The sequence below is a fragment of the Rhinoraja longicauda genome, chromosome 39 (assembly GCF_053455715.1).
Source record: "Rhinoraja longicauda isolate Sanriku21f chromosome 39, sRhiLon1.1, whole genome shotgun sequence".
NCBI classification, from domain to species: domain Eukaryota; kingdom Metazoa; phylum Chordata; class Chondrichthyes; order Rajiformes; family Arhynchobatidae; genus Rhinoraja; species Rhinoraja longicauda.
Genome location: NC_135991.1, coordinates 11,464,121 through 11,474,885, shown reverse-complemented (window position 1 = coordinate 11,474,885; position 10,765 = coordinate 11,464,121). Strand labels below are relative to the sequence as shown.

The following is a 10,765-nucleotide window of genomic DNA, read 5'->3' as shown; positions in this document are numbered from 1 at the left end:
TCACCGTCTCCCCCTACCCCGGGGGTCTGGGGTTGCCGTCTAACGGGCCGCTCTGCCCACAGGACCGGGTGCGGAGGAGCGTGGAGCAGAAAGTGAAGGCGCAGAAGCAGCAGAAGATGGCGGCTCCCACCCCCTCCCTCCCTCCCTCAGCCCTCACCCGCTTCCACACGTAACCCCGTCCGCAGCTCCCCTCCTCCCCCCCACCCCCTGCCCTGTACCCAGGACCCCCGGTCGCGGTCAGCTGCCCCACACCGGGGGCGGCGCAGCGGGTAGAGCTGCTGCCTCAAAGCGCCAGAGACCCGGGTTCCATCCTGACCTCGGGTGCTGTCTGTACAGAGTTTGTACGTTCTCCCCGTGACCGCGTGGGGTTTCTCCGTGTGCTCCACCCCCCCCCCCCCCCACATACACACCCCAGAGACGTGTGGATTAATCGGCCCTCTGTAAATGTCCCCCCTATTAGGGGAGGATGAGAGTGTGGGATGTCATAGAACGAGTGTGTGAACGGGTGATCGATGGGCGACGTGGACATGATGGGCCGAAGGGCCTGTTTCCATGTTGTATCTCCAAACCTAAACCAGGGTCGGCGCAGTGGCAACGGCCCAGGTTCAATCCTGACTACGGGTGCTGTCAGTACGGAGTATGTACCTGTGACCCAGTGGGGTTTCTCCGGGTGCTCCGGTTTCCAACCTGCAGGTTTGTAGGTTAATTTGTTTCTGTAAAATTGCAAATTGTCCCTCGTGCGTAGGATAGAATTATTGTACAGGGTGATCGCTGGTCGGCACGGACACGGTGGGCCGAATGGCCTGTTTCTGTGCTGTGTCTCTACAACCAAATACTATAAACGAAAGACACAGGGACACAAACTGCTGGAGTAACTCAGCGGCTCAGGCACCAACTCCGGAGAACATGGATAACTATGTTCTCCACAGATGCTGCCTGACCCACTGAGTTACTCCACCACTCTGTGAAACGTCACCTATCCATGTTCACCACGGATGCTGCCTGGCCCACTGAGTTACTCCACCACTCTGTGAAACGTCACCTATCCATGTTCTCCACAGATGCTGAGTGACCCGCTGAGTTACTCCGGCACTCTGTGAAACGTCATCTATCCATGTTCTCCACGGATGCTGCCTGACCCACTGAGTTATCTAGCACTCTGCCAAAAATCACCTATCCATGTTCTCCACAGATGCTGCCTGACCCACTGAGTTACTCCGGCACTCTGTGAAACGTCACCTATCCATGTTCTCCACAGATGCTGCCTGACCCGCTGAGTTACTCCAGCACTCTGTGCGGCTTTTTCCTTTTGTAAAACCAGTATCCACAGATCCTTGTGTCTGCTGTTTGAAGAGATCTCTGTACCGTGACGCGGAGACGCGGAGAGAACTCAAACATGGGTTATTTTTTAAAGACTTTATTAAACGTCAAGTTAAAGGTGAAGAGTTACAAACGTGAGCGGAGCCACAGCGGGTGATGTGCGCGCCAGCGGGTCGCAGACTGGAGCCTGCGATGTTGTAATGAGGTGTTGCATTTTGTGACGTGGAACAAGGGCAGGACCCACACGATGAACGGTAGTCCTCTGGGGAGTGTTGTAGAGTAGAGGGATCTAGGAATTCAGGGGCATGGTTCCTTGAAGGCCGAGTCGCAGGTGGATAAGGCGGTCAAAAAGGCTTTTGGCACATTGGCCTTCATCAGTCAGAGTATTGAGGATGGAAGTTGGGAGGTCGTGTTGCAGTTTGGGGATTAAATGGGAGCCGTTCAGCGCCGACCTGTTGTCCACCGGGTTTCTGCCCCACAGCCCCTGAGTCCCGCTCCTGACACCGGTCCCGGGACCCGACCCTTTTACACACCCGGAGCGGAAACGGAACAGATTATCAGCCACTGGTTTACATCCCAAGTCCAGAAGAAAGGATAAAGTTTCTCCGTGAATTTATTCCCAGTGAAGGTGTGGAGATGGGACTTGGTGGCCGCGTCGTAAAATGAAACTGTCCCGGACTTGTAACTGAGATAAACTCCCACCCTCCCGGGGATGGGACGGGCGGGGAGAGGGGATGGAGGGGAGGTGGCTGCAACAAACTGGTCACCCTCCCGCCAGATGCTCCAGACTCCAGTCTCAGGGGTCAGTGTGACCCGTCCCTTCCTCCCCACAGACTCTGCGGCGACTCCCAGACTCCAGCCCCGACACCCCGCCACCTCCACCTCCCAGTAATGTCTCCCCGATGTGAATCCCTCCGATCCCAGCACACACGCACTGCCTGTAAACCTCTTCCCGGTGTCAGGGAGACTCCTCCGGGTCCCGGTCCCTCTCACCCTCTTCCGATCCTCGGACACCTCGAGCTGCGGATGCGCTGTTTCCACATCCAGGGTGACGGAAACTAGGGGGAGAAGCAGAGAGTCCCCGGGGGTCGGGGGGAGACTCGGGCAGCGCGACCCCTGGACCGGGGGAGAGGCCGCTCGGCCTCGGGCACGGGCGGGCGGGCAACAGAGAGATTTCCCGGGGTTACACCCCAGGTACGCCGGGTGGGCAGGAGAAACCTTTCCCAAAGTGGCGTACTTGCACTTGTACAGAGGTGAGAGAAGAAGATGCGGACATCCAGATGAGGAGACGACTTCCGATGGAGGATATGGAGCCGTGTTAGGCGGGTAACATGAAGCGAACTGACGTGGCGAGGAAAGGAGGGGACCGTGTGGGACTGGATGTGCAGGAAGAGGAGTTGCAGTTTAGTTTATTGTCGCATGTACCGAGGTACAGCGACAAGATTTTGTTGAGTGCTAACCAGTCAGTAGAAAGACAATACATGATTACAATCAATATGTTTACAGATACATGATGTAAGAATAATGTTTAGTGCAGGGTAAAGCCAGCAAGGTGCGATCAAGGATCGTCCGAGGTTCACCAACGTGGAAAATAGCATTTCAGCACTGCTCTCTGGTTGTGGTAGGATGATTCAGTTCCCTGATAACAGCTGGGGAGAAACTGACCCTGAATCTGGAGGTGTGCGTTTTTACACTTCTGTACCTCTTGCCTGATGGGAGAGGGGAGAAGAGAGAGTGGCCAGGGTGCGACTAATCCTTGATTATGCTGCTGGCCTTGCCGATGCAGTGGGAGGTATAAATGGAGTCAATGGCAGAAGTTTCGGGATTGCGGGAGAGCAGGGAGGAGAGTCTGGAACGGGAATGATGGACTGCGCTTCCTGCAAATTGGCATCAGGACCGCGCGCAACTCCACCAACATCCAACAGAAGGGACAACACGCTGAACATAACTTAGATGCCAGCATACTACAGGAAACACGCGACTGCTTGGTCTTTGAGCATAATCTGGAAATGGAGAACTTGCTTCCTGAGCTTTTCGGGAACAAGCAAGACCGGTTAGAGAATACAATTTACCGATTTCCTTTCACCAGACATGTTCTGTGGTTGGACTTCCCGCGGCGCGTACAACTCGACGACGGAGTGTTCACTGTATTAACAACGTTCATCCAACAGCCTATATGTTGTTTGTACTGTGGTTGTGTTCAGGGAACTGACATCTCCAGCGGTATGAATATTGACTTCCCAAACTTCAAGTAACCCTTGCTCTCCCTCTCTCTCTCTCATCCTCCCCCATCCTAGTTATCCGACCAGTCTGACAGTCCTGATTAAATTGTGCACTATATACCTCGCTGTCATCTACGCCAAGCTAACAATGATCTATTCTACATTTTCCTTAATCGACAACCTGATCTCTCGTTTTCAAATCTTATCCTTCCATCTATATCGTTTCCCTCTCCCTTGACTCTCAATCTGAAGGAGGGTGTCGACCCGAAACGTCACCCATCTCTTCTCTCCAGAGATGCTGCCTGTCCAACTGAGTCATTCCAGCATTTTTTGTCCATCTTCGGTTCAAACCAGCGTCTGTAGTTCCTTCCCATACAATGAAGAATACATGGCGAATCGGATTTGAAGATAATTCCAAGGCATGTTATATAGACATTAAGTGCAAGAGGGTATCAGTGAAACAGAAATATAGAAACAGAAAATAGGTGCAGGATTAGGCCATTCGGCCTTCCGTGCCAGCCAATTCCAGCCAATCTGACACCATTCAGATAATAATCTCCCACATTGTTCTTGACGCCTAACTGTCAACCTCACATTTATCCACATTATACTGCATCTGCCATTCACCTGCTCCCTCACCCAACCAATCCAAGTCACCCTGCAGCCTCGTAGCTTCCTCCTCGCAGCTCACACTGCCACCCTGCTTTGTGTCATCCGCAAACTTGGATATGTTACATTTAATTCCTTCGTGTAAATCGTTGATATATATTGTAAATAACGGCTCCCAGCACCGAGCCTTGCGGCACCCCACTAGTCACTGCCTGCCATTCTCAAAAGGACCCGTGAAGTGAGGGGGACCCCTGTTGGACAAAGGAAGTAATTCATGCGTGGAACCAGAGGCAGTTGAAGAGCCCAGTCCAGTATTAAATATACACTGTACAAGTAATTAATACTTAAAGAACACTAACGGTCAAAAAAAATCTTTTTACCTCTCTTAATTCCATCGAGCACCTCGCGGAACACTGTGTTCAACAAAAATGGGTGATCGAACTTTCCAACGTCCAGGGCACCGTCTGCTACTGATAGCGTCTTGATATCATCACTTATCCTGCATGAATTAAACACCCGGTTATAAGAAACGCATCAACAATTTCTGGGTTACTTTCCAAAACAGTGCAGAGAGTCTCACCTCCTCTTCTGACGAGTTTCCTCCTGAAATATAAAAACATCAGAAAGATCAATTAATTTACACTGAGCGTCCACATCGTGAGAGCAGGAATATCAGTCAAATTGAAACAATTTTCCGACAGATCCCAGCACTTAATGCTGGCGCAGCGCCCCATCAGTGCAGTATTATGTATTAATTCATGTAAAGGGTATATTTAATACTGGACCGATGGGGCGATTCAACCTCCTCTGGTTCCAGTCGTGAATTACCTCATTTGTCCAACAGGGGTCACCCTCTCTTCACTGTTACCCTCTTGCGTTTAATGTCTGTGTAACATGCCTTGGAATTTTCTTCTATCCTATTCGCCAAAGATCCTGCATTGCCACTTCAAGCGCCCCTGATTCGTCTTGCACCCTGTGGGTCAGCAAGAGGGGACGCATAGCGTCTACCAACCTGTCTCCACAGACATCATGTTGCCAGCTTGTGACTAGATGTTCATGTAAGTCTAAGAGAAGACCTGGCTTGAACAACGTGGAAAATATGACTGGGTCAATGTGATAAGTACAACTTCTTTTCCCGATAAAGAAGCAGCTCGCCCTGCGATCGAATGGGGTGTGCTAATGTGAGTGAGGCAGTAATATGGCCCCAGAACAAATAAACCATTTATTTGGAGACAGAAGGTGCTGCATAGAGTGGAATCATAACCAGACCAGCCAGCTTGTGAGGAGGGAAATGTACACATGACGCTTCTGGACAGGAGGCTCTTTCAATCTTCTGGAATAGATGGGAGAGAGCTGGTAAAGAGATTGGAGAGGAAGGAACTGGGACAATAAATGGCAAGGGATAGGTGAATTTGTGTGAGGAGGGACATATGACAGACTGATGGACATCCCTGCGACTGTTGGCGAAGAGGAGAATTTTTTTAACTGAATTGGAATCTGGTCAGGGAGATAAATGGGGAATGCAATGGAAGGGATGGGGTGGAAATCAACAGGAGATCATGTGCTGGGTTCCCAGTAGGATGGGTTGGCGGATCTGCGGTTGGAAAAGGGGAAGCAACGTGGTGACGGGGATTGGGAATTAAAAGAAATACAAGTGGGGAACAGTTGAAGGAACAGGGAGGCCTGAAGGGGATAAGGTTTACCTGTAACAGGAGAATACAAAGTCAGCATGGATTTACCAAAGGCAAATCATGTCTGACGAATCTTATAGAATTTTTCGAGGATGTAACTAGTAGAGTGGATAAAGGAAAACCAGTCGATGTGTTATATCTGGACTTTCAGAAGGCCTTCGACAATGTCCCACATAGGAGATTGGTGTACAAACTTAAGGCACACGGTATTGAGGGTACAGTGTTGAGGTGGATAGAAAATTGGTTAGCGAACAGGAAGCAAAGAATAGGAATAAACGGGTCCTTTTCGGAATGGCAGGCAGTGACTAGTGGGGTACCGCAAGGCTCAGTGCTGGGACCCCAGTTATTTACAGTGTATATTAATGATTTGGACGAGGGAATTGAATGCAACATCTCTAAGTTTGCGGATGACACGAAGCTGGGTGGCAGTGTTAGCTGCGAGGAGGGTGCTAGGAGGCTGCAGAGTGACTTGGATAGATTAGGCGAGTTGGCAAATGCATGGCAGATGCAATATAATGTGGATAAATGTGAGGTTATCCACTTTGGCGGAAAGAACAGGAAAGCAGAGTATTACCTGAATGGTGACCGATTGGGAGAAGGGGAGATGCAACGTGACCTGGGTGTCGTGGTGCACCAGTCATTGAAAGCAAGCATGCAGGTGCAGCAGGCAGTGAAGAAAGCGAATGGTATGTTGGCATTCATAGCAAGAGGATTTGAGTTTAGGAGCAGGGAGGTTCTGCTGCAGTTGTACAGGTCCTTGGTGAGACCGCACCTGGAGTATTGTGTGCAGTTTTGGTCTCCTAACCTGAGGAAATACGTTCTTGCCTTAGAGGGAGATACAGAGAAGATTCACCAGATTGATCCCTGGGATGGCGGGACTTTCATATGAGGAAAGACTGGATAGACTGGGCTTGTACTCGCTGGAATTTAGAAGACTGAGGGGGGATCTTATAGAAACATATAAAATTCTTAAGGGGTTGGAGAGGCTAGATGCGGGAAGATTGTTCCCGATGTTGGGGGAGTCCAGAACCAGGGGTCACAGCTTAAGGATAAGGGGGAAGTCTTTTAGGACCGAGATGAGAAAACATTTCTTCACACAGAGAGTGGTGAGTATGTGGAATTCTCTGCCACAGAAGGTAGCTGAGGCCAGTTCATTTGCTATATTTAAGAGGGATTTAGATGTGGCCCTTTTTGCTAAAGGGATCAGTGGGTATGGAGAGAAGGCAGGTACAGGCTACTGAGCTGGATGATCAGCCATGATCATATTGAATGGCGGTGCAGGCTCGAAGGGCCGAATGGCCTACTCCTGCACCTATTTTCTATGTTTCTAATACAATGTAGATGTCGATGGGTTGTAGTCTGCTCAAAATATGAGGTGTTCGTCTTCCCTACCGACTGGTTTGTTTCAATCAGCCCTGAATTATTGAGAAACTGTTACCCACTATTTTGTCATTGAATCAAATTGAATTTGTAACCCCTTACTTTCAGGAAAATTAAACTGTCCGTTTGATTCATACGCTCCTGCAGCTTTAAGAGTTTCTTTTGAATATAGTTTATCTCCTCTTGAATCGCTCGTAGATTATTCTCCATTGGATTTAGAACGCTCTCCCCTTCTTCCCGGAGATCCTTGAGAAAGAGCCGCTCTTTCTCGTTGAGAATCTGGCGCAGTTCAGCAAATACCGATGTGATGTAGGTCAACAGGTTATGTGACTGTTCCTGTCAAATGAAAGGTGAAGGTCAATATTATCGAGCCTGGAATCTAAGACAATAGCACAAGATCAGAGAATGGAAACTGGAAACCTTACCCGGACTCCAGAAAGCTTCTCTTTCTGTTGCTGCTCCATTTCCTCCATCGCTGATTTATTTTTTGTGAGAATCTCCAAGGAAGTTATAATCTGCTCCTGGGATTGAGATTCAGATTCAGACAGTGAAAGAATTAGACCAGACTGAACCAATAAACTGCAGGCACGGAACTGCACATGAAAGTTTACAAAAAGACACGAACTGCTGGAGAACTCATTGGGTCGGGAAGCGTATCAGCAGAGAGCCGCGGGCTGTCTCACCTGGAAGGACTGCTGGGGTCCCTGCATGGACGTGAGGGGGAAGGTGCAGGGACAGGTGTTTCATCTGCAGCGGTGGCTGGGGCAAGTACCTGGGGAAGGGTGGGAGGCTGGGTGAACCGAACAGTCGCCGAGGGAGCGCGGTCCGCAAAAGGCAGAGGGGAAATAACATTAGCTAATTAAATTCTGTTCGCTTTTACCTTGTAGCTTTCAACAGCTTCCTGAATCGGCATGAAACTATGAGACTTGTGTTCCCGCGCGTCTCGGCAGATCAGGCAGACCAGTTTTTTGTCGGTTTCACAAAACAGCTTCAGTTCTTCCTGACATTCCTCGCAGTGAAGTTTCCTTTCCTTCCTTCCCGTGTTCAGGCTCAGTGCTCGAGCTGTCTCAGTGATACTCGCCAAGGCCCGATTTACTTTGAGGGCGCGGTCTGCAATATCCTCTCTACATTCCGGGCAGGAGTTTCTCCCCTCCCTGTCCCAATTCTGTGTGATACAGGAGCGGCAGAAGTTGTGCCCGCACTCCAGTATAACCGGATCGCAGAAGAAATCCATGCAAATGGGACAAATCGCATCTTCAGTTAAACTCTGGATCTGGTGTTGCGACGCCATTTTAATTCCGAGCACTTCCTCGTTCAAAATGCCTCCGCCTTTAGGGAGCGGCGGACCCGCACAGAACCGCAGGTGTCAAAGACACGCCCTGCAGTGCGCAGGGAATTGATTCTGTGCTGAATAATGTTGTTTTCTTGCGGGTGTTCAGGATGAAGCGCCTCTGGCAATCTGCCACTGATTATACACCAGCAAGCGGTTGGCAACACGTTAAACGAGTCTGAACGTGGCAGGAACCGGGCGGACGAGCGACGGGCAGTTTAAGGAAGGGCAGAAACGAAATGGGAGATGTATTAAGTTATCTCTAAGTAGAGCGCGAAACGGTGGTTAAACATCAACTGAGAGCGACTGCTGGTAAAATAAAGTCTGCAATAAAATCGGAGACCTGGAGAGAATGTTGTGTTGTGAGGTGACAGACGCGCGACAATCGCTGAGATTTGGTTGCATAAAAAGCAGGAAAGAGAATACTCTGTTACTGCGTGCAACACATTCATCTTCTCGGTGAAAGTCGTCTTGATTTCCACTGGCCTCCCTATGCAGAAGGTCCCTGACATTAACCCTGCGCGGCCCAGCTCTGATGTAAGATCCAGCTGTTCCTTATTGTGGACGGGTTCCACAATGGAAACGGTTTCCGTCTGTCCGCCCTGTTAACCACTACAGCACCAGAGAGCAGCAGAGTCAGCCAGACCCCTCCACACGCAGACCAGCCTGACGTTGATCACCAGGGGAACGCGAGGAACCGCAGAAGCTGCTTTACAGAAAATGGACACAAAGCGATGTGGTAACTCCACGGGCCAAGCAGCATCTCTGCGGAATTTTGGTAGACGAGGTTTCAGGTCAAGACCCTCTCCAGAATGATTGTAGAAGGAAGTGTTGTGTTTGATAGATCACCGGATTCTGACAACATCGTTTTATGTGCCAAGGTATTTTATTACACTACCAATTAATGCACACAGAGCCATGTATCCGTGTACACACTGGCGTACCCCGAGTACACAGCAACGTGCGCCGCCGTGTAGTGACCTGTTGTCGATCTCCTGGCACCGTATCCGACACGGTCCGAGGCCGGGGTTCTCTGCTGCTCTGGGAGGGCGCCCGTCACGGTCCTTTATGGTTCATTCAGACCGTGAGGCAATCGTCAGCCCGTTAGGCGCACCGTTTCTGCACTACTCGCGGCAGGGGGGCGCAGGTGGTCCGCCCAGCTATTGCATTGTTTTGCTCAGCAAACCCAGACGTAACCTGAAGTGTTTGGAAACATGTTCGAACATCTTCGCCCTGTTTGGAAACGTCTTCGAAACCATCGACTTGTTTCAGAAGGGATCGGAATGCTGTGCTGCGAAATGTGGCTGAAAACAGCAGTTTAGCTGACATGGTCTGTTTGATCCTTACACTGGAGGAGGGGTTAAAACACAGCTGGAAGGGAGGTGGTGCCCAGGAAAAAAACATGCAAGTGATAGTTGGATACAGGTGAAGAGGGGTGGTGGTGGTGGTTGGGGGGGGGGGGGGGGGGGGTTGATTATCAGATAGGTGGACAAAGTCCAGAAATGTGAAGAAGGTTTACAAAAAAATGCTCGTGAGATCAGCAGTGAATGTGCGCGTAATGTGACGCCAGAGGAAAGGGTTATGTTGAAGGGGACAGGTTTGGGATTGTTAAGCAGCAAAGTGGGAGAAATGGGGCGCATCGGTGGGGCATAAGGAAAATGGGGGGGGGGTGAGAAAGGAAGTGAAATCGTTGTTAATTAAATTACACTTTATGAATTCAACCCTCATACCGTTGGGTGTTGAGGTACCCAGGCGGAATATGAGGTGTTTTAGTTTAGAGATACAGCGCGGAAACAAGCCCTTCGGCCCACCGATCCCTGCATATTAACACTATCATACACACGTTAGGGACGATTTACATTCATAATCGGTTCCACCCATGGTTCCACTCATATATTGTTCCGAAAATGTCAAGACAAAGAATACCCCTTGAGTCTGCGAGAGCGGGCGCAAGAAGACTCGTCGACAGACCACACGGCAACAGAGCTAGGAACGGAATCGACTATGAATCAGACAACCAGCACAGCAATTGACAGAGCAGCAGCTCCGGCAGGACACAAGCTACGAAGCTGCATCTGTGGCTGGGAAAAGATAACATCAGAAAAGGGTCTCAAGATCCACCAGGGCAGGAAAAGGTGCCTGAGAGAGCATTGACCATTACTTTCTAAGATGTACGTCAAATCAGTCGAGTGAAGTTCAGTGGCAGGATAATC

The 10,765-nt window shown here is 50.1% G+C and overlaps 2 protein-coding genes across 2 annotated transcripts in view; one reads left to right on the top strand and one right to left on the bottom strand.

The window, feature by feature from the left end:
- Positions 1–144, top strand: part of LOC144611259 (uncharacterized) — a 51,250-nt gene extending 51,106 nt beyond the window's left edge. Inside the window, exon 6 of the mRNA XM_078430299.1 lies at positions 63–144. The gene's annotated coding sequence lies outside the window, so the exon portion shown is untranslated. The remainder of the gene's footprint in view (positions 1–62) is intronic.
- A 1,488-nt stretch (positions 145–1,632) lies between these two features.
- Positions 1,633–8,513, bottom strand: LOC144611054 (zinc-binding protein A33-like). The gene is made up of 6 exons (XM_078430141.1): positions 8,103–8,513; positions 7,648–7,743; positions 7,325–7,558; positions 4,732–4,754; positions 4,532–4,650; positions 1,633–2,378 (listed from the first exon to the last, which is right to left on the bottom strand). The coding sequence occupies exons 1-6, from the start codon at positions 8,511–8,513 to the stop codon at positions 1,846–1,848; spliced, it is 1,416 nt and encodes a 471-aa protein (XP_078286267.1). The 3' UTR covers positions 1,633–1,845.
- Between the last annotated feature and the right edge of the window lie 2,252 nt (positions 8,514–10,765).

Bases quoted from the DNA above. Each gene is read 5' to 3' on its own strand.
- LOC144611054 (XM_078430141.1), bottom strand. From the start codon at position 8,513: ATGGCGTCGCAACACCAGATCCAGAGTTTAACTGAAGATGCGATTTGT. The intron at 7,559-7,647 runs GTAAGGTTTCCA...TTCATTTGACAG, and splicing joins AGAAGCTTTCTGGAGTCCGG to GAACAGTCACATAACCTGTT. The intron at 4,755-7,324 runs GTAAGGGGTTAC...TTTATATTTCAG, and splicing joins ACAGTTTAATTTTCCTGAAA to GAGGAAACTCGTCAGAAGAG.